At 40.3% G+C, this 23,543-nt stretch overlaps 1 protein-coding gene across 4 annotated transcripts in view; it reads left to right on the top strand.

Annotated features, from left to right (window-relative positions):
- PTPN14 (protein tyrosine phosphatase non-receptor type 14) overlaps positions 1-23,002 on the top strand; it is a 114,404-nt gene extending 91,402 nt beyond the window's left edge. For all 4 annotated transcript variants that reach the window (XM_071578523.1, XM_071578541.1, XM_071578532.1 and 1 more), the window contains exons 13-19: positions 480-1,969; positions 4,634-4,777; positions 5,782-6,000; positions 9,804-9,932; positions 10,874-11,108; positions 13,077-13,240; positions 17,360-23,002. In XM_071578523.1, the coding sequence (XP_071434624.1) occupies positions 480-1,969; positions 4,634-4,777; positions 5,782-6,000; positions 9,804-9,932; positions 10,874-11,108; positions 13,077-13,240; positions 17,360-17,488 (2,510 nt within the window). In that variant the 3' untranslated portion in view covers positions 17,489-23,002. The remainder of the gene's footprint in view (positions 1-479; positions 1,970-4,633; positions 4,778-5,781; positions 6,001-9,803; positions 9,933-10,873; positions 11,109-13,076; positions 13,241-17,359) is intronic.
- The last annotated feature ends 541 nt before the right edge of the window (positions 23,003-23,543 follow it).

The raw sequence follows: 23,543 nt of genomic DNA, 5'->3' as shown, positions 1-23,543 counted from the left end.
GATCCTCAAAACTGTTGATTGGTCTAAAGTAGGATTTCCAATTTTACAGTCCTCTGCTACTTTGAATCACAGACAACAGAAAAGACAAGAGAACTTTTTAGGTTAACCATGTGATGATAGCTGCACTGGATTTTTAAGGTGTCAGCAGCAGTGAACCCTTCCAGGATGCTGAGGGAGGAGATGCCCCTTTATTCTTCTTGCCACCTCAGGCAAAAACACTTCCTCTCTTTCCCCTTTCATGTCTCCCACAAGAATCAGAACTACCATATTTTGCCAGCTATTGGGAGTGTATGTGCTAGTAGCTTTGTTTCAGTTCTATTTCAAGGACTCAAGGATGCTCCTGAGACTAAATGTTCCATGCACTTGTACACTAAACTGTTTCTGTATTCACTGTTGCAGACTGCATTTGAAGTTTTGTTAATATTGGATGAGTCCTCCTATGTTAAAATTGACAGCATCTCTGTCTCTGCTCTACACAGATAGCATTTTCCATGGAAATGAAGAAACTTTCTACTGTAGATCTCAGACCAGTTTGGATAGGTGTCCAATGGACTTCAGCTACTTGAATGGTAATGGACCCAATGGGAGTGTATGCAGTGCCCACAGCATGAACTCCCTCAATCGCTCACAGAACTTCATCCAGGCATCTCCAATGTCCTCAAATCTGAGCATCCCTGGAAGTGACATCATGAGAGCAGACTATATCCCCAGCCACAGACATAGTGCAATCATAGTACCATCTTACCGGCCAACTCCAGATTATGAAACTGTCATGAGGCAAATGAAGAGAGGGGTGATCCAGATGGATAGCCAAAGTCAGTCTTTAAGGAATCTCAATATCGGAAACACGCACGCTTATAACCAGCCGGAAGACCTAGTTTACAGTCAGCCTGAGATTCGAGAACGACATCCTTACACGATTACGTACAGGCCCCAGGGTGGTGGCTATAACAAGCCTGTCACCCCATCTGACCAAATGAATCCTAATAATGCTGCTCAAAGTAAGACAGCAGCCAGTGCCATATCCCACACCGTCAGCACCCCAGAACTGGCCAACATGCAGTTGCAGAGCAATCAGAGTTACAACACCGCTCACATGTTAAAGAACTATCTCTTCAGACCCCCACCTCCCTACCCACGCCCACGTCCTGCCACGAGCACACCGGACCTGGCAAGCCACCGGCACAAGTATGTCAGTGGGAGCAGTCCTGACTTGGTCACCCGTAAAGTCCAGCTCTCGGTAAAAACCTTTCAAGAGGACAGCTCGCCGGTCGTCCGCCAGTCACTGCAGGAGGTCAGCGAGCCCCTCATGGCGGTGAAGCACCATCCAGCTGTGAACAAGCGCCACAGTTTGGAGGTGATCAGCAATATGGTGCGTGGAATAGAAGCCATGGCATTAAAGACACTAAATGCCCCTCTGCCACGCAGGAACACTTTGCGGGAGCAGGTGCAGCCAGAAGAATCTGTTCAGATGGGGCATGAAGTTCAGCAAGTTCCTCATTATCATCACAAAAAGACATTTTCTGATGCCACAATGCTGATACACAGCAGTGAAAGTGAAGAGGAGGAAGAAACCCAAGAATCTGTGTCACAGATAACGGCCCTCCATGAGAACATGGAGTACAGTGCTCAGTTGCAAGCTGCCTTGGCTAGAATACCAAATAAACCTCCTCCAGAGTATCCTGGGCCCCGTAAAAGTGTCAGCAATGGAGCCCTGAGGCAGGACCATGTTAGCATTTCTGTGGCTGTAGCCAGGGCCAAGGCCATGAGGCCAGGGCCTTCCAAAGCTATCAGTGTGTCTCGAACTGATCAAGCGGCAATAAATGCATCTTCACTTGGGCCCTCTATCTCCGAGCCTGACCTCACCAGTGTGAAGGAGCGGGTGAAGAAAGAACCGGTCAAGGAAAGGCCTGTGTCTGAAATGTTTTCTATTGAGGACAGCATTATAGAAAGAGAAATCATGATGAGGGTAAGTGTCTTCCTGTGTTGCGGTAGCTTCTTGGAAATTAATAATCACATAGGTCAATTTCCACACCAGAAAACTGTTGGGTCAGTAAACTGTGCTGTGGGGAATGTGTGGGTGGAAGGTTGTGAATTTGCTTATTGTTGGGAAATGTGATATTAAGTGTAAGGTACAATTTGTTTTTGTATGGCTACCAAAGGGACAGATCCCATGTACTGCTGTTGGGCTTGCCTGTTTCCTCAGCTGTGGCTCTTTGACTGCTGGCCAGATCTGTGTCTGACCCAGCTGAAGATGCCACCATTCTGGCAGCAGTGCTGGCTTGAGGTGGGTGGCAGGTCATGCAGCTGGTGACAATGAGGCTGACAGCAAAGCCCCCCTTGGTGCCTACTCCCCTGCATGGCACTCCAGCCTCCATGAATTCAGGGACAGGACAAGTCTGAAGTGTGTTTGCTGAGATGGGTGGGAGGTTGTGTATCAGAGCTAGCATTTTATTCCTTCTTTGCAAGGATGTTAAGTATCACGTAACATAGTGGAAACTCTCGATTTTTTTCAAATGATCTTTAATTCCTTTTCCTGCCACTTATATAAAAGTTATCTGAATAAAACCCTGGTAGCTCTAGACTATGAGTTGTTGGTTTTGTCAGTAGCCAAGGAACCGGATATCTAAATACAGAAGCAGCAGATGTAGAGGCTGTGCGATTGAGCATCTGAACTGTTTGTCTTTTAAAAAATGCACTCAAGTATGAGAAATAGGGTTCTGTTAAACTTGCAATGAATTCAAAATAGACAGTATTTAAAGGTTTCAGTGTCACTGAGAGCAATGCAGAAGTATGAGGGGTGCTTATGACGTACTGGCTTACATGAGTGCTTGATGTATTGCTGTGTGGAGTGCAACTGCAGTCAGAAAGCAAAGCTTATGCCGTAGTTCTTGTTTTCAGAATTAAGGTCTGAAACAGATAAAGTATCTAAATGGTCCAGAGCAGAAAAGAGTTCGTAATGTACTAGATCAGTAACTAGTTAGATTTAAATACTAATGTATGTCCAGCAACACTTTTCATTGTTGTTCTTGTGCGTTGGGGACCCTTATGCTGATGTAATTGTTAGGAATCAAACCTGAGCTACTAAGTTGCAACATGGACATTGAATTTATCCCTTGCCAATCCCTAAACTTTAAATGTAAAATAGATACTTTACTATAAAACTTAACTATTAATTAATAGACATTGGTGTAAAAAAGAATATATATATGTATGTATATGCTCTTTTGATCTTCTGAGGAAATTAAAAATACTGAAAGGCAGGAACCTACAGGATTTTAGGATGGAAATGAAGGTGAGAAGAGAGCTTAGATGTTGTTTGAATATTCTTTCCCTGCAATAATCATTTAGATCACTTTGTTCAAAAGGTGCTTTTTTCTTTTTGTTTTTAAAGTAAAGGGGTATTCTTAGCATTAAGCTTTTAAGGTGGTTTCAGCCTAGAACAGGAATCTTAACATGCAGAGACCTTCCTTTTGTCATGGGAATCAGGTGTTATATTAATGGTAATTTGATGGCCTTGATCTGTAAAACACACAGACTTTTTTCTCTTTCACTTTTGAAGTAGTAAAAGTCCCCAAAGAAAAAATACTTGCATTTTCCTGTTTTCTGAAATTACGAAAAGAAAGCAGAGTGGGTTTGCATTTTTATTCTGCTTTATTTGCTTGTTTTCCACTTAGTGCTCTGGAGGAACTGAGTGTTTAAGAAAAAGTTCACAGGCTTTTTAAAATCAAGCCATCTGCATATGTCTGAGGGCATTCAGGGTCAACAGCATGTTTCTAGGAGCTTAGCTTGGCCTGTCTGGTGACCACAGCTGCCATACGTGTGCTGAGAACCAGGCATCCCTTGTGCTTATCCCTCTTTCCAAATCCAGCAGAAAGAACTATTAAGAAAATAGGATAAAATATTCCTAATTGGGGTACTTCTGGAGATGCTGTGTCTCTCCTGATGCTTCAGCTCCCAGTGGCATAATGAGTGGGCAGCAGGATGAATTTAAAATTTATGGTCTGGTTCTCCATGCTGTAGCATAATATGATGCATGAATATGATAAAAAGTATCCCTTCCTGGATACTGTTATATTTGGTTTCTGGGACATGTGAGCTCAGTTTTTAGTGCAAAATATATCACAGGTGCTATTTGAGTCACCACAATAGCTGGCTGCATCAGAAGACTTCTCATTTTAAGTATTACCATCACAGAAGACAAACAATGGGCCTGTGTTTCACTGTTTGTTTTATTAGATTGAAGTTATTGCTTTTTAAAAGATGCTCCAAGTATCTTGGCTTTGTTAGTGCTACTTTAACGTGACAGTGTGATGCTTTGTGTGTCCTGCATTCAGAAGAATGTCTGCAGGAAAATGCTCGAGATTTTATTTGTATGTCTTTTGATGGCATGTAAACTGCATTACACGCTGGGATTGCTTTGAAATTAAAATTCTGTGCTCATGTAGGAGCAGGCCTTTGAGGAATAACAGGAAGAATAGAGGTTGTATTTGAATTTACGATGCTAATGGTGATCATCTGCATTCCTTGGCCAGAGAGTTGGAGATTTTGGAGATTAAAAAAACATTCCAGCATTTTACTGGCATTATAAATAATCACACAGAGATGAAAACGTGCCTTTTCTTGCCAAAAGAATCTAGAAAAGCAGAAGATGGCAGGCCTGGAGGCCCAGAAGAGGCCCTTGATGTTGGCAGCACTGAACGGACTCTCAGTTGCTAGGGTTCCAGTGCCAGAGGACAGCCAGGATGAAGTCGCCAAGGTGCCAATGGATGAGAGGGTAAGATGGAGTCTCATGAAATGTTTCTCATTCCTTTTGTTCCTAGCAGCATGAAGTTTCTAAAACATTAAAAATTGATTTAAAATGTGAAAAAAATTCACTTGAAAGTTTTCAGAGCCATTAATGTGAAAAGTCTGTGGTTAACACTGGTGTGTCTTTGGATGCAGGCAATGCATTCAATGCCTTGAACACTTACTGAAGGCAATGAAAAGCGGAGGCTATTCTCTGTTTCACCAGACTGTACAATGTATGCAAGATCAAAGCGTAAATCGAACACTTTTCACATTTTTCATTTGATCAGGTGAAGTTCTAAAGTGCTTTAGATACTGTCTTCCATGTTATGATACAACTAAGGAGTTCAGTTAATTTCACTAGTGGGATTCAAGTGTCAAGAAAAAAAAAAGGTTGTTTGCACAAACATGTTCCATGTATGTGGAATTTTGGAAATTAAGAACAGTTGCTGCCATTAAGATTTGAGAAACATATTTGCAAATACCTTCCTACTTTTCTGGATAGAAATTTGCAGACTTGTGTTGTCTGGTATGCAGGCAGCAGCACTTATCCCCTGCCTGTACATAGGTGGGATTGTGTTCAACCACAGGCATTGCATGCTTGCCAGTTAAAGAGTATTTTGAAAATGTGGGCCACATCACACTTCTGGCAGTATGACCTTCTTCCTGAAAGAATAATTTAAAAATATTTTTACAAGAATCTATTACGTTGAAATCACATATTCATACTGAAATTCTTAGTGAACCCAGATTATATTTGGCACAGGTTTGCATTTTATGGTATCCGTGTTCAAAAATGTGGAGGTGGGATGTAAAACTGTAAAACTGGCTTGTGGTTTCATTCACTAGAAATAAGTGTGTCATATTTCCTCAGATAACTGCAAAAAGAAACAAGCAAGATATTGAAATTCAAAGAATGGATAGATGGGTCTAGCGGTTGATGTTCTTCCCAGAAGAATTAATGGATTGGTGTTCCTTTGTGTTAAATCTTAGTGCAAAATCTTGAGAAGGAAGTTGGAAGAGGGCATGGTGTTTACAGAATACGAGCAGATTCCAAAGAAAAAAGCAGATGGGATCTTCACCACTGCAGCCTTGCCTGAAAACACTGAGCGCAATCGCATCAGGGAGGTCATTCCTTACGAGGAGAACCGAGTAGAGCTGGTGCCAACCAAAGAAAATAATACAGGCTACATCAATGCTTCACACATAAAGGTAAAAGCTATAGTGAATTTTGCTTTGCAAATGAAGGTATGCTAAAACTTTGTTTGCGTTTCTGGATGCACAGCAGCATTTTCTGTAAGTCTGCAGCTTCCAAAAACGTGACCTAGAATATATCATTGCACCTTTATGTCAGCATGGCCATCTCTAAAGTCCCCTATCAACTAACATGCATAAGTTGATTTAACTGCTGGAGACTGGGAAGTGATTTTAGAGGGGCATCCTTGCTTTTTTATGCCCACCTCTGCCAGCTGGTTGTGGAATATCTCTATTGGTTAAGGTAGAAAGAGATGCTGTGTTTCTTAAGCCTCATGAAAATGCATTAGGTCAGCCCCAATACCTGCAGTATAATATGATTGTCATGATCCTGTATCTGAAAAAGTGATCAGTCAGTATGTGTTCTGAATTGTCAGTCCCACAATTCTTGCAGGTTGCCAGGGGATTGCAGCAACCTGTGCAGAAGGAGTCCCTACAGCTGACAGGTGCACCCTAAAAAGAATACTGCACAAGCTTTGACTGAATTTTTAAAAATTTACTAACATGTAGGATGTGATTTTTAAAAATCAGGAATATAGCTCCATTTACGCAGTTCCATGCCTGAAGGAAAGGCATATCATTATGAGTAATGCATACTCATCGATACTGCAATTATATATATATCTAAAAAACTCCCTCCTTCCTTTTATCCTGAGAGTTGACTAATTTTAAAAGAAGTTTTTTGAAGTGTGCGTCGACCTTACTAAGATCCCTGTATCTCTGACTGGAAACTGCATTAAACTTCCATGTTTCAAATTATGTTTTTAACAAGAAACTCCAGATTTCATACTTTAAGATACCATCTGGCTGTTACCTGCAAACCTGCTGCAGTGACTGCAGCTGCTGGTTTTTCTTTAAGCTTCAGCACTATTTGTGAAGTCCTCTGTTGGCTTTTACTGTACCATGAGAGAAGTAACACCAGTCTTCTGCCTCAGATGGCAGTTTCTCTTGTGGTTAGAGTTGTCTGCTTTTTCTCATTGTCAAAATCCAAATTAAAAAGGAATAATTCAAAAATAATGAATAAAACATCTTGTTAAATTAATATTTTCCTTGAGGAAAAGCCTTCTAAAAGTTCAAAGAGACTTGCTGGCCTTGGTTTTGATTTACAGTATTAAAATCTGATGATTCAAAACTATTTCTGAACCAGGGTCCTGGCAGTTCATCACTTTTTTGCATAGCCTGGTAGGTAGCAGATATTGAGGTTTTGCATAATCAGACGTTACTATGGCAAATTTTTCAGCTAATTTGTAGAAGGCCAAAAATAATAAAAAAAAGGTTCCTAAATGATGCCCACAAAGCAGTACTAACCAGGAAAGAATTTTCCCTATCTAGTTTTGAGTCCACATTTTACCTGATGTGTTGGACACACACACATCTCCCATCCACAGAGCACCCAGGAATAGACACCAATGTTTTGAAGCCTGACAGAGGGCCTTGGAGTATTTTCCTCTTCCACTCGTAGTGGTGTATGCAGAAGCCAAGCAGATGTGCTTTTGCTTAGAAGGTGAAATGGCATCTGTGAAATTTACCTTAGTTAGTAGCACAGTGTGTGTCTGTGTTTTCAACTCAATATTTAATTTTTAATTTCCTGCAGTTAGGGCATTAGAATGCAGTAAACATTCCAGGCATCCCATTCCCTTCAGACTATTTATGGCTCTTTCATATCATGTGCCAGGAGGCTGAATATTTGGACCAGAAGTCAGTAGACAAAGAAAACTCCTCTATCATCCTGATAAGATCCATGCCTGGAGGATTCCAGCTCCCACTGCTCAGTCTGTGAGCCCCACAGCTTTACAATAATTCTCTGCTTATTTACCACTGGTCACTGCTGTCAACATACAATGATCATTGTCTATACCAAAGAGAAAAAATGTAATTAAATTTATGGATTAAGCAAAAATGTTCATTAGGGCACTTCATCTGACTGTTTGAGTAGGGTCAGTGTTAACTTAAAAAGCTCAGTAATACCATGCAAGCACACATGACTGCAGATGAGCAAGTGCAAGATCATCAGTCCAAGTGCAAAACGCTGGTTGGTGCTGGGCACTTTGTATTCATTCCCATCTAGTACACGAACTTGAGGAGTCTACCTGCATTGGTCTCCCAGTTCTCAACAATCATTCAAACAACAAAAAAGCTACATAGTATGAAATAAGAAAAGGAGGTGAGGTATGGGGTCATACAGTTTTCAGTGAGGTGAAAAACTTGTTATTGTACAAAAACTATGTTAGTTTTTGTAAAACACCAAGCATCTCAACAAACAGTTGTTTGACTAACAAATAAACTGATTCAATTTCTGAACATGTATTCAAAAACTTGTACCTCAAACACAGTATATGATTAAACCTGTCAGAGTTATTGATTGTTTCTTGTAGCGTTGTTCACCAGTACCTTGGTATTTATGGACATGTCAGCGTTTCTGTTGTAAATCTTCTCTGGGATTTATAACTTTGTGAGAAGTAGCTCTGGGCTAATACACAGAATTAGGAGGCCTTAGCCTGAGAAGGAAAAAATATTTCAACTTTCCAAAACAATTAGTTCATCTGGTTTTGCTGGTAAGCATATTTTTGAAATGATATGTAACGGCTCTAAAAGCACTTTGGCCTTTTACCTAAAATGTTTTTGTTTTTTTTTTAATAAATCATTCCTGATGTATAGCAAATGATGTGTCATAAAATTACAATTTTTTATACACAAGGGATTTCTCTTTAACTGTCCAAGTATGATGTTCTGCCTCTGTCATTTAAATGAAGAGTTGCTTTGCACTGGCTAACTCAAAGGTAATGCTGTCTCTGTTCAGGGCACTACCTGATTTATAGCGTGTAAATCTGTGTGTAAGTGCTTTTCAAAAAATTTCATTACTCACCATCATGCAAATACATGAATATTTCTGTAAGATGTGGTTGGTAAACCAGTTATGTATTGGGAAAAAGATTTACACGAATACAGCTTTAGATTATTTTAAATTTCTCCATGACTTTTGAAAGCCATTTAATGCACTGGATTTGTGCTTTGGCTGTTTGCAGCTTCTAAACGGAAAAACCCAAGATGGGTAAGGAAGAGTAACATGAAATGAGGCCTCCCTTGATCTCTGGCTGACAACGGGCCTATTGAGCTCTGTTATGTATAGAATGTGGGCATAACTGCATCCTCTAGGGATGGCTTGGCTGCATCTTCAGTAGTGATCAGTGTAGTAAGAGTCTGTTTAATAAATCACTTTTTGTTCAAGTGAAAAATAATTGAGGGAGGTCCTAAACAGCAGAGGCCTTTAGCTTGTCACGTACAATGTATTTGCATTCAGGCATTCTGCACTACCATGTGTTAATTTGCAGCAGTGTGATGCCTCTGGTCCTCGGCTTTTTTTCCATCTTGGATCAGTCACCAAGGCCAGGGATGTCAGTTAGTTGCTTCTTTGTATTTAAGCTGTATCAGAAACAGGGCCTCAAAAAAAAAGAAAAAGGGGGAAAAGTCTTGCTTGTTTGTGGTTATTTTGTCTGTATGATCCAGATGCAACAGCAAGAAAGATAGATGGTATTTGGGTCAAAGCTTTATGTTTATGAGCATCAAGACAGGACATGGAAGCACCAAAGATTGCTTTGTCAGAATTGCTCTAATAAAAACGATGATTTTTGTTGAAAATTTTGAACAAAAGCAGAAGTAAAGATTTTGTTACAGTCTCTTTTGTTTAAAAGGTGGGTCTGGCACAGGTGCTGCTGAAAATTTGGGCACTGACTGGCTGGGTTCTATTCTCTTTCTCCCAGGTTACTGTAGGTGGAGAGGAATGGCACTACATTGCTACTCAAGGACCTCTGCCACACACATGCCATGACTTTTGGCAGATGGTGTGGGAACAGGGGGTGAATGTTATAGCCATGGTCACAGCTGAAGAGGTATGTGAAATCACAGAGCACAGTTCTTTCTGATGTTAGCAAATCTGTTATCATCACTTCCCACTCAAGCAACCTGTTTTTTCTATCAACATCCCTTTTTCCTCTGACTCTGAACATATGCCTGTACTTCTCTCATAACTATACTTTGTAAGTTTCTGATACTCAGTTTGGCAAGTGCTAAAGAAACAAGCAGAAGCACTTCTTTCCTTTGCTTTGGCCAAGCCAAACAAAGATGTTTCCATTGGAATGTGAGAGCACTGAACTGCTCCTGGTTAAAATGACACAGAGTTCCACACTGTCCAAGGCCAGTTCTGCATACTGTCACCCTTATCAGCTGAAAAGAGACCAGAAGCTGTTGTTTCCGTAGAAGTGTCCCTGTAAAAAAACCAAAACCAAACAATAACAAAACCCAAAAAAGCAACTCAACTTTTTATTCTTATGCCAAGCAAAACAGTTACTTCTATTGTAATCCAAAAACTATGTGATATGTTATAAAAACTGGCACACATTGTTAACTAACATGGCATTCAGCTTTATCCCTGGTTGCTTTCAGCAAACACAGGGAGTGGCAGAGCACATCAAGTCACTGTCCAGTTCTCAAGGCTGATCAAGAACAGATACTTAGAAGCTGCTGGAGAAAATTTCCTTCTATTTAAAGGAGTGGCTTCCCCAGGAGAAAGTATTTACCAAGGTGTTGTAGGCAAAAGCTGTCTTTTGCCATGAGACAAGAGTTGATTCTTCAGGCAGTTTTACACTTAGAAATATTACATGGCTGAGTGGTTTAAGTTTTAATGGATATTTTCTTTACTTTGTGGAATGCTCCTTGCTCCTCCAGCAATTTGAAATAAGAATACCTGGCTTATCGGCTTATCTGCTGTTTATAGAGAATTATAATTACAGGAACTAATGGCTTTTTGGTTTTGTTTTGTTTTGTTTTTAAGGAGGGAGGAAGAAGTAAGAGCCATCGTTATTGGCCTAAACTGGGCTCTAAGCACAGCTCAGCCACTTATGGGAAGTTCAAGGTGACAACAAAGTTCCGCACAGACTCTGGCTGCTTTGCAACTACTGGTCTGAAGGTCAAGCATCTTCTCTCTGGACAAGAGAGGACAGTGTGGCATTTGCAGTATACTGACTGGCCAGACCATGGATGTCCAGAAGAAGTTCAAGGCTTTTTATGTAAGATTTCTTTATCTTACACGATGAAATTCATCAAGGAGAAGGTTCCTCACACTGAATTCAGTTTGCCGAACCTAATTACAGCTGGGATTGATATTACATGGTTAATGCCGTGGCATATAAAGCCCTCAACTAAGTTTTACTTTTCTGCAATTTGGAGAAAAAAAGTGGGATTCAAGAGATAGGTGCTAAGGTGACTAACAGGAGGCAAAATCCAAGGCAGCAGCAATGCCAGAGACTCAGGAAATTTTAAGTAATAGAATAGCTCTGTTTGCAGATCTGTCAGTGTAAGTTACCAGCTACCTAATGATTGTAGGAGAGACTAGGCTGCACACAGATGTGATTAGAGAGGTCTGGGTGAGAGAAGATCAATTTTTAGTGAAATATGGTGCAATTTCTTCAGTTTCTCTTATTGAAAAGGAGCAGAGGGCTCTAAGACACATGCATAAAGTTTGAACTTACTGCCGCTCTTCTAACCATGTGCACCCAGGCAATGCTTAAGGGCCTTCCCAATTACTTATGGTTCTACTTCATGGATTTCTGAAAATACAGCCACTCTATTAATCTGTAATGTGTTAATAATACTTCCTGCTTCTTACTAAGTCATATACAGTCCCATATTAAGTAATAGGCATTTAACGATTATTTAACTAAAGCAACATATCTGGCACTACAGTACAGAATCTTTAAATTAATAAATTAATGCAGAGTTCTTCAAATTAACACTGAAGGAATATGTTGGAGATGCCTGCCCTCTTAGTTCCTGAAAGCTTTGCAGCTGTGGTGTAGCTCTGTGTCAGCTAAGTCCCCTCTCGGGAAGGTTCATTAGTTCTACTGTGGTCTTTACACAGCTACAGTCCTTTAGTGGTCCATTCTCCTTTCTCATGATACAAGCTTGATGTAAACAGCATGTCCTTCTTTTCCCAGTGCTGTCACCAGGGCAAAAAAACCCTATAAAAATGACACTGTGGCTTCAGCAAAGAAGTGCCAAGGGATCTGTCTTTAAGGAAAAGCTATTGCCCAATTTCTAGTTTGTTTCATACTTTGTTTCTCCTGCCAACCCCTGTAGCTGTGGTTGTGCATGGCAGTAATTGGACCTGATTGTCCCCATTTCCTCTCTCCCATTATTTGCCAGCACTTACAGTCTCATTTCACTGTGTGCATTAAAATGCAGTTTTTCTGATGTTGGTAGGCCTCCAGCTGTATCCTGTCTGTGGTGAAAGGACAGCTCAGGCTGCAGTCCATGACACCAAGAGTCAGAGCAGGAGAGTTCAGCTCAGGTCTTACTTCCCACTCTGACTTCTGGACAGTTAAGTGAGTTTCCAGTACTTAAGGTTCTCGGTGCAGTTTGACAGTAGAATGCGCTGTGTTGAACAGCCACACAAGGTAACTGTTCTTGAGTTGTGCACTTTTGAGAAATGGCTTCAGGAAAATAAAGGCAGTGATCTCCCAGAAGGGCTCATGACTATTTAGAAGCAAACCATGAGCAAGGAGGTGGGTGAGATTTTGTCTTAGTCTAGAAAGGAGAAGAAAGGGAGGAAACAGGGCAGATGTGGATGCTCACTTCCCATCTGATACTGGCTTTGGCCGGCAGTAGTTTCAATAGGACTTAGCTGTTGCTTTGATCCCAGCCTGTTAATAGCAGGAATTGCTGTAAGTAATGTCTAGAATCATGTGCTTAGGGGACCTGGAGATTTGCAAGGGGGAAAAGAGAATTTAAATTTTTAAAGGAACTATTTAATTTAAAGAAGTAGACTCCCAAATAATAATTGACACTCAGCTGGTGCTTACTGGATGCAGTGCTGTTCCATGCAGCGTGGCCAGAATAATTAGTATGTTGTAAAAAATGGAAAGTATTGCCACTTAGACAAAGACTGCCTTTTCCACATTCTTTCCCCCTTCTTCCACCCCCAGTTTTACATTTAGGCATGTAGATGTTTGCAACCTTGCCTGCATATTGTCTTGCAGCTTACTTGGAGGAGATACAGTCAGTGCGTCGCCACACCAACAGTGTGTTGGACAGCAGCAACACCTGCAACCCTCCTATCGTGGTTCACTGCAGCGCAGGGGTTGGAAGGACTGGAGTAGTTATCCTGACAGAACTGATGATTGGGTGCTTGGAGCATAATGAAGTAAGTCAGCTTCTTTTTCAGGACAAAACCTGAGCTCATTCCTTGGCTGCATTTCTAAGGTTAAAATTAAAAGGCATCAAAGTGCTTTCTTTCTGCTACCTTTGTGAGCAAGATGAGGGCCTTAAATGTAACAGGCAGAGGTTTCCCATGACAGGTTACTTTTTGTTGTTTTCTGTTTAGTTGATATTATGCATTTTTATTAGGATTATTTTAATATATTCAAAACTAGTGCCTTCTTCTCTCTTTTAAGAATTTAGTCTAATTCATACCTATATTTAATTAAAAGTCTAGAGACAGTGTGTTTACAAGGAGCATCTGAGAGATGCTGGAGAATAATATCCTTGCTCTTTTAACTAAAGTTTTCTGCTTTCTAAATTTGCTCCTTGGACTTCTTCCTCTCTCTCGTCTGAACTTTAATCTCATCTGAAATGAAACTTAACTGTGTTAAGAATAAAGTGTGTGTATATGTTCCTACAGGGAATAGGGCTTTAGGATTTGCAGACAATATTACAAGTAATATGGTCTGGAGTTAAGAATAAGAGCACCAGTAGAGTAACCATGTGTAGCAACTTGCTTTTCATCTGTGTCACTGGGAAACTGCCTAGGAAGAAAATCACATCTTGACTAACAACATGCCACACAGTTTTCGTGACGGATATGGAAACCAGGGATTTCTCTTGCCAAAGGAAATGCTCAAAGACCAAAGCCTTTTGTAGAGATAAAAATGCAGCAAGAGTGACAAATAGACAATAATTAGCCACTGGATGAGTTCAGGGAAGACTGAAGACTCCAGCAGCTCATCACTCTCTAGTTACAAGATGGCTGGAGATCCTGGGCTCACATCAGCTGACAGACAAACCTCCTCCAACACTGCTTTGCCCTTGCTAGAGGTGGAACTGCCCTGTAGATCTGTGTCTACTTTTTTCCTTTGCTTTATATTTGTACGGGAGGTAGGAGGATGAGGAAGGGAAAGAAGGAGGTGGCCTGGACAAGAAAGGGCCCAGAATTATTTATTTTGGGAACCTAGCAGCCTTCCTGTACTGACTGCTGCTCAGTAGCTGCTCCTGTGTGGGGCAACAGCTTCAACTCTTGAGCCTGCTTGACTTTCCTTATGCACTGGCACCTGGTTGTTCACACAGCAGCCATGACATTTCTGTACACCAGAAGAAAGCTAAAGAATTGAAAGAGCCATCCCTGAATTCCTTTTGAGCATCAGTGTAGCTGTGTCTACTTTGGAGCAGCCTCTGTACCTGCCCAGAAACAAACACTAAGGTTGTGCATTGCTTTCTGCCCACCTTGTAGTTTACAGAAGCACCCATTTGGGAAAGAGTATCTGAGTAGAAAGCAAAGGTAAAGGCAGGCCTTCAACATCTGAGCATGGGTGTGAGCCTTGACATCATTCATAAGAATTTTCATCAACTTTTCTAGCACCTGATGGTAGTGCTCAATCATAAGGGATTTCTCTGATATCCCTTAATTGAAGCATTTTTTGTCTTAATAGTGAAAATCATCATTAATATTAAATACAATTTTCCTTAAGGGCTTTCTTGCTCTAGATTGTACTGAATAAATGGGTTTGGTTTGTTAAATCCTAATTTAAAAAAAGATTAAAAATCTTAACAGTATGGTTTTGGTTTGTGACAAATACTCCATTCTGCACAGAGAGGGTTTCTTTTAATTTGCTTATTTTGTAGTAATATTAATTGTGTTTTTTTCCTGAAATAAAATTACTTGTCACTTAAAATGTTTTATTCTTAAGCATTGGTTGATTTCCTCAGAAGTGTCCTAGTAAGTTCCAAGTGTCAACATTTTAGCAATGAAGGAAAATGAGGAAGAAGTTTGAAAATCTTGATACAAAGCATCTTGGAAAGTTTGCAGTGCTGGAACTTAAACTAGAACTCTTGAGTCTGAGGTTTCAGGTTAAGGTAAAAAGCCATGTTTAATCAAATTCTATACTGTTTCAGTCACTGTGGCTTCTGGCCAATGGGTGCTTGAGTCTAAAACTGTGTATCTCATTGCAGGGTAGTGTTTCAGTAACTGCTGCATAGCAAGTAAATGCCACATCATTACATCCTTGCTGCTGTAGACATGTAGTGGAGCAAAGTAATTGAGAATCCTGCTCTATCAACTTTTAGTTCAGACTTGGCACTGGGACACTAGCTCATGAATGCAACTGCAGGATGTTTTCAGAGGGGAGTTCTTTTACTTTGGGAATCAGAAATTACTAGCTTTTTTTGTTGTTCTTGCTCTGTTTGCAAGTGCCAGCATAACAAGGCACTACATGCCTTTTTTTTGTTTGGTTGGTTTTTTTGGGATATGTACATTGTAAAGAAAGTGAGTTTAAGGATTCTGCTTACCTGGAGTCACATGCTAAGTTGGCTATAAATAGTGAGGTTTAATAGGCAGAATGGGGTTTTCTTTCATTTCTGAGAAGGCAAAGTCATCTCCATTTTGAGGAGATGGATCACTGTATGCCCACTATAAGTCAATGAGCTGTCATGCACCACACTGCTGAGAGAGGAAAACAGTGTGCAGGTTGAAGCTGGCCTGCATTTTTGTTGGCGTTTTTCAAGTGAGATCAAGTTCTGCGTGACTCTGCTCAGCAAGGATTCTATGGCTTTCATAAGCATCTGAGTCCACATGGAGGCTTTCTCCAAATTAGCCAAGTTAACTGGAAAGAGCTTACTTTTTTTTTTTGCACCTGTTTGATAATAATATGGTATTACTCATCACAAATCTTTACACTTGTTGGCTCTGTAGAGATATCCTTTTATAACAGCTCGTTGGAGTATGTGCCTGAATATTTGGCCTTGTTTTCAGAAAGTGATAGCCTATGGGTTAAGACTTGTTTACATGGAATGGCGATTCTGAGTTTTATATATATGGAGAGAAATGGATATGCAGCGTGACTTTTATTTTAAACTTTCCAGGAAACTTCCAATGTGCCTGGAAGCAGATTCCATGCTCAGTTGGGCCTCCAAGGGTTAGCAGCAATCCCACTCATTGCTATGCTCCTTTTTGTGTTTTTCTGGTAGCAAACTTGCATTACAAAGTGCAGTTTATGTTGCCTGATAGGGTAGCTGTTCTTCAGTTTTATATCTTGAACTGCTTAAGAGCTTCCTGAAAAACAGCATGAATTTTAGTGCTCTCATTTACTGCTGCCATAGAAAATTTGTATCCCTGATCTTGTGTCATATTACATGTTATTTGAATTTGAGCCTGGCAGGCTGAGCTTTATGGCTCAATGACTCCTGAATAGCACCTCGTGTACCTGTTGTAACAGATAAAACATAATAGCATCATAGGGTTTTTTGCTCCCTAAATGCCAGAGATCCAATGATAGCACCTAATGAAATTTGCAGTGATTTCTAATGCTTTACCTCATGGGGCCCTGTTTCACACAACTCATTTGGTTTCAAGTTCAGACCATGATACGATGCCGGTCGCCCAGTGTGCTCCATGGGGTTAGGGACATACTTCCACAGTAGATCTCCTTATCCATGCCAACCTAGAATACTTTAGTTCCTGCTGCAGAACATTTTCAGGCCACATGAGTGAACTTGATTTGGATGAAACGAAGCTGGACCCTGAGATTAGCTCAATTGGTTAAAACTTGGTTGTAATAATGCCAAGGCTGTGGGTTCAATCCCCTCTATGGGCCATTGACTTAAGGGTTGGACTCCATGATCCTTGTGGGTCCCTTCCAACTCAGAATAGTCTGTGATTCTGGATGAAACCTTCTTAGGGAACACCTAATATGTCCCAGCTGCAAACGGACTGTTCAGTAGATGGCAACAAACTGATATTGGCTTGAGGTCTGCAAAACATGTATTCTGGATACTGGGTCCTTGTTTCACTTTACAGACTTGTTTCTCCTGGAGCATTATTTGCTAACATAGGCTTAACTGTGAAAGGTCAGATGTTGGAGTTTCTAGATCTCTTGGTAATAATGAGTTCCCTTCTCTTTTAGTGAAAGGATATGTATATTTGCCTTCACTTTAAGTTTTGTCCATGAAACCTTTGGTCTTATGACCCTGAAGCCATTTGAAAAATCTCAGTGATTGTTTGATTTAATGAACCTATGTCCTTATGCTTTTTTTTTTCCCTTTTGCTTTACAGAAAATGGATGTTCCTGTGATGCTGAGACACCTGCGGGAGCAGAGAGTGTTTATGATCCAGACCATAGCCCAATACAAATTTGTCTACCAAGTGCTCATACAATTCCTGCAAAACTCTAGACTTATTTAATCTTTTCCAACATCCCAGACCCAGCTTTGTGGATCTGACTGAACCTTACTTATGAACAAGGGGAACTGCCTTGACAACACTGTGTGCATATATTGCACTTTTTAAAGTTGTCTTGAAAGTAAGGAATAATTGTTCTTTACTAGTCTCCCATGGATTATTTTATAAAAGATATAATTTATTTTTCTTGGAATAACTTTTGAATTACTTTAATAACTCTTAAAACTTCTAGTGACTTTCGAAGTGAACCACATTTGACATGACTGGTCTGCATTGTAACGTATCCATAAGGAAAGCAATCCTTTGTAAAGGTAGTTTACTGACTTTTATTTTGCTACACAGCTTCTGAAATTAACAGTTATTTGGCAGTGGGCTTTTTCTCACGTAAGGACACTCTGGATATAGGTGTGTGGCTTCCACGGTAAAGACAAGACCTGCTAGATGTCATCTACAGCTCTGTCCAAGAGGAAGCTGAGGGTACAGAGCACAGAACTACTGCACATGCAGTCGGGCACATTACAGAGGGCTCAAACCCAGGACATTGTGAGGACAGAGAGTTTTGGCTGCTGAACTGTTCAGATTCCACACGAATAACAGTTTTAGATTAAAAGATCCAATATTGATTATTTCAAGGAGTAAATGAGGCCTTTGCTGCTATGTGTGGCCCTTGAAGGGATTCATAAGAAGCAGTGTAGGGTGAAGTGCAGTGACCCACAATATGCTGAAGTCAGTCAATGAGTCTTTTCAATAACTGTGGGGGACTGAGAGTTGAACAGTAGAGGATTTTCAACCAAATACGTCTGGAAAAAAAGTCAAATCAAGAACTTTCTGACAGATTACACTGAAAGTATTATTGCCTTAAAGCTTATCTCCTGTGGAAAAGGAATCTCATTTGAATTAGGCATTTCCAATTGCTGTAGTTTTCATGTGTGAACTATTATCTGAACAGCTATAGAAGGGATCAGGATAGAGAGAAGCCTGAGATGTCTCTGGTCCCAGCCCTGTTCACCACACTGCTAAACTTGGGTAGGCTTGGCCAAGGTCACATCCATTCTCAGAATTCTCAAGGGTGAAGATTTCACAGCCTCTCAGAGCACATGATGCAATGCAGTTTATTCTGTCATGGTCAAATTACCTTTCTTGGTATCCCTTTCCCAGATAATTTTAATATTTTAGTCCTATTGTTGCTTTTCTGCTGCATCCCTATCTCCAAACCCTGGCAAATGTACAAGATCTAAGCCTACAAGCACTACTAATTTCAACACTAAAGGGACTAAAATCATTGGGAGCTTAAGCTAATGTTCTTAAAAGTGCTTGAAACTGCACCGTGTTGATTTGGTTCTTTGCAATACAGACCTAACAAGGTGCCAAAGACTCCAGTGAAGAATTCTAGCTATCAACAAATGGAGAGGAATTATTTTACTGTAATACCTTGACCATGTTCTTTTTAGCAATCAGCTGAGTTTTCAGTCATCTTCAATTCTCCTCTATTTTCTTCTGCCGGTGCCAACATAAATAACTCTTGTTAAATTAGCAGCAACCATTTAAAGTCCTTTCAGCAGCATCTGCATGATAATTGCACAGAGATGCTTTATATCTGGGAAAAAAGCCAAGGAATAAACCTTGAAGCAAAGTGTATTAAATTAGTTATCTCGTTATAACTTTTTGAATAATTTCCTAATGATGAATTAAGTTTGAACTCAGAGCTGTCAAGTCCCATTGCTCCACTTGGACGTGAGAAGTAGAAAATCAGGAGGGAAAAGAATCTGTTCCTATGTCTTATTATTCATCTGCTCTTGGCTGAAACGTGTACTTCTGCTTCTACAGTGAGCACAGGGAAGTTATTGCATAAGAGTGTGAACAGCTGTGTTTGAAGGGGAGAAAATTAAGCAAATGTGTTTTTATTCAGAGATGCATCATAGGTGTCTTAGAAAAATATTAATTAGAAAAAAAGCACCAAAATCCTTTCCAAATTAAGTCAGTGCCTATTAATGAGCCAAAAAAATGACCCTGTAGTAAACAGTCATTTCCAATTAACTCCTAATGTGGCTGGTATGGTAGATAAAAGCCAATGTGACTCATTTTTTCCCTTTCATTGTCAAAGAATGGTAATTTTAAACTTTTCCTTTCATCTGACTTCAATGTATTTTTCCTTGCTAGATTTTATCTTGACCAGATCTGCTAATATCGTAAGTGAATTGGGCTGGTGCACATCTTCAGAGATTCCTTTCCACCCCAGCTTGCAACTGACCCTCAGCATGCTCATGTTTTATGGTTGAAATGTGATATAGTTTTGTAAGGGAAAAACTGAACCTCCTGACTTTGAACCTGTTGTAGTTTTTATCAGGCTGAAATTGCTTGGGCAGTATTTCCTAACCTTTAGGGAGTGACAGGAAAATGCATTTTGCATCCAATTTTGTTAGTCATAGCAGGAACGAACACATGAGGCTTAAAGTAACAGTGTTGCAGACATTTAACAGGAGGGCCCTAAAGAAGAAAACAACAGTTTGGAGTTGCTGTATGTTGTGTTGCATGGGGTTTTTTTAACATCAAAGCACAACAGTCATTTGAGACCAGTTTCCTCCATTTGTAGCAAAGTCTGGATTGAAAATCTCACAAGGATGCTTCAATGAGTGGAACTGCACCCAACAAGATTGATATGACAATCTTTTTCCAGGGCACCCATGCTGCAGGTCCGGCATGTTTAGCCTATGCTCCCTTATGCTTTCTGAGAGAGGACTTGCAGTGGATGAGGAGTCTGGCTTGGGAATCCATTGTGTCTGTTTTCCTTTTTATGTACTCCTCATCTCTATTTAACACCTTTTTTTTTCTTTAAACTCTTACCAGTGATAGTATTGAGGTACTGGCATCAAATTCTTGGTTAAGGTCTGAACATTTCATGCCTACCATTCTTCAGTCAAGGGCAGGAGAGATGACAGCTGAGTTCTGACACTGCTCAATGCTGTGGGCATCCAGTTTCTATCCTCTGGTGGCCATGGCAGGGGATGATGGGCACTAGCTGCTCAGGTCCTACTTGATCCAGATCCTAAAAAGGCCTGTTTTGGCACCTTTGATCCCTAACTATCTGAGGAAAGATGAAGCTTGTTCCCACAAATTTTCCTTTACAGGGACCCTAAATGCTCAAGAAATATCTTTTCTCTAAATGAATTTCATCTGTCAGGAGACACATCTGTGAGAACTTACCCAACCTATCGCTAAGACAGTCCTTGAAGTATATTGAAGGACATTTCTGTTCCAGCCGCCTCAGCTATGAATATTAAATATTTGCATGATTTCAAAAGTTGTTTTTTCTTTTTAAATTACTTTCATGTAAACAAACAGAAATGCAAATGAAAAAACATAGACTTACTCATTCTTTTTCAACCTAAGTGCTTCAATAGGGATGGTCGTTGTAAGCCAAGACTTTTTTTGATCCAATACCTGCTTTGTCTGTGTAGTCTATAAGCAACTCTGCAGTAAGTGCTGATGAAAATTTTGTACTTGGATATAGCACAAAAATCTACAGGGAAAATTCAGCAGCTACTGAAGTTGCTGCATTCTCAACAGCTGACTTCCCACTGGTCTCCTGGGAGGAGATGATGACTGAATTAGCTTTTGTCAGCCTTGCTAACAGTTTGTGATCTGTGTGCTCAAAGTGGAAGCATCAGTATGGCTGATACCTGCTGTAGCAGCTCTGTGTCAAGAGGGAGGTCTGAGTTAAATTTTGCTGCTTGCCTTTGTGAAAAAAAAAAGCCCCAATGCTATGGCAGCACCCACTGCAGGAAATAAAGGCTGCATCATATTGCAGGAGCAAACACCTGAACTGACCGTGAAAGGAGGGACTGCATGAAAACAGCATTTGACCACTTTTCTACAAAAATAAATATGAGTCTGCTGATACATACTTCAAGTCATTAGGAGTTTGGGGATGGGTTTTGATGTCACTAAGAGAGGCTGCAAGTCCAGAACCCCAAAGACAATTGTCCCCAGCTTGTTCTTAGCTTTCCAGAGAGGTTTTCTTGTAGAATCTGGTGCTATGCAAACTACAGATGCCATCTGAATCTGTAGAGATGTGAACATTACACATGCAGCTGCTTGCAGGGATTGTGATTTGAGGAAGGGAACAACTGGATGCTTGGGCTGTGGGGCATATAATAGAAGATGCAGGTCTTAACCATTAGTAAACTATTGTTAGATTGTGAAACAGTTCCACTAGTTCCTCTGAGCTATTTTTTTGGCTGTCATTTCTTTCAAGTTTTGTTGCCTGTGCTTTATGTGCACGCTGAGAGAGTTTCCCATGTGTACAACAGCAGGACTTTGCCTTTGGAGAGTGAACTGGAAATCAGTGATAAATAGCACCTTCCACGGGAGAATCCCAGCACTATTTACCAGCAAGGGAAGGACTAATACTGCAGGTGATCGCTGAAATGAATAGAGTGCTTAATGGTTTTACTCGTCCAAATCACCTGGGTAAGGACTCAGTGGTTGGACACTCAGCTCCAGGTATTTTGGGGCAGGCACGCGTAAAAGAGGAAGACTTCCCCCAAACTATTCCATGTCAGGTTGGGTGGCACTTAGTGGCTAGTAGCTGACACTGAAGAAGAAACATGAATGCATCCAGAAAAGGGTGCTCAGCCCTTCCAGTGCACTTGGCAGCCAGTCCTTTAGGGGCTTCCGGAGGCGAAAGTTGTATCCCTTTCACTGTGTTAACTTCTGATGTTCCATGATGTTCATGACTTCCATGTTCCATCAATCACATTACCTTTTTTTTAGAAGCCATTTATTCCTCTGGCCTTCACAATGTCCTGTGTTGGTGGGTTCCACAACTTAATTATAGATGTGATATATAAGAACTTCCTTTTCATATATGTTAAATAAGAGTATTTTCTTGCTTCTACTTGGTCTTTAAAAGAAAGCAAATCTTTAGTGCCAGAAACACTGTTAAATAGGATGTTTATCCTGTTGCAATTGCTCCATATGGAAAACACAGTTTCCTCACTAGTAAAGTACCTTTCTTTGGTTATTTTACAAAGGAAAAGTTTACACATGCAGATGACTGTAATATTCCCATATGTAATTGTGTGGGATGTGTTCAGTGAAATAACATGTTCAAGTTTTATGTCACTGGATTTCACTGTCCTGTTCTACTTCAGTATTTTGATGCTTCCTGGTTTATTTGTTCTGTAATTCTGTACATGACAGTTTAGCACAAAACAGTGATCTGAATCTCACCACCTCATTATATGTAAACATTTTGTAGAGAAATGAGACATCAGTTCTATGCCCTCCCTGTCCCCTAATTCCACCTGTTAGGGCTGAATGGCAGAGCTATTCTATGCTATTGAAACCCTTTAAAAAAATCTATGCATGCCATTTTATATTCTAATGTATTATTCATATCAGTACATAAGCTTATGCTTGTCAGTTTTATCTTGTGTATAGAACTGATTACTTTTGACAGTATTTTTGCACTGTTTCTTTTCTTTCTCTTTTTATAATAAAAAGTTCTATTCAGCATTAATTGACTGCAATAATTTTTTACCCTTTTCACTGCCTTTGTGTAAATAGTTTCTTATACACTTTTGCAAATATGAGAATGTCTTCAGTCACTAGGGTTTTTTGGTAAGGCTGTTCTTCATAGTCACAGTAAACAATAAACCATTTTTTTCAAGGAAAACTATGCTTGCATTCTTTTCTGTACCAGCTTAAGGTCTTGTATTTGCACCTTGACCATACTTGAGTTGGTTTCCCCTCTTACACACAGGCACAGCCAGGGCCACAGTGAGCTTTAAATAACCTTCTGTAAAGAGTAATCCAAGCTTTCCAGGGGCAAGGTTTCCACTTATGCTCATGCTCAGGTAATCCAATTTTTTGGTGTTGAAGCATAGTCTGGGCTCTGGACAGATGTTCTGAAGTAAAGGTGCTATTTCCCTGGACAAGGGTTTACTTGCCAGCATAAAGTTAGGATGAAAATAGTCAGCCAGTGCCCTCTTCTTGTGCTGTAGTTAAGTGGCTGTGACTTTCTGGAATTGTAAGATCTGGTGCAATTATATGTACT

The sequence above is a fragment of the Pithys albifrons genome, chromosome 2 (genome assembly GCF_047495875.1).
Source record: "Pithys albifrons albifrons isolate INPA30051 chromosome 2, PitAlb_v1, whole genome shotgun sequence".
In the NCBI taxonomy this organism is placed as follows: domain Eukaryota; kingdom Metazoa; phylum Chordata; class Aves; order Passeriformes; family Thamnophilidae; genus Pithys; species Pithys albifrons.
The sequence above is the reverse complement of the archived record's forward strand: the minus strand, read 5'-3'. Positions and strand labels throughout refer to the sequence as shown.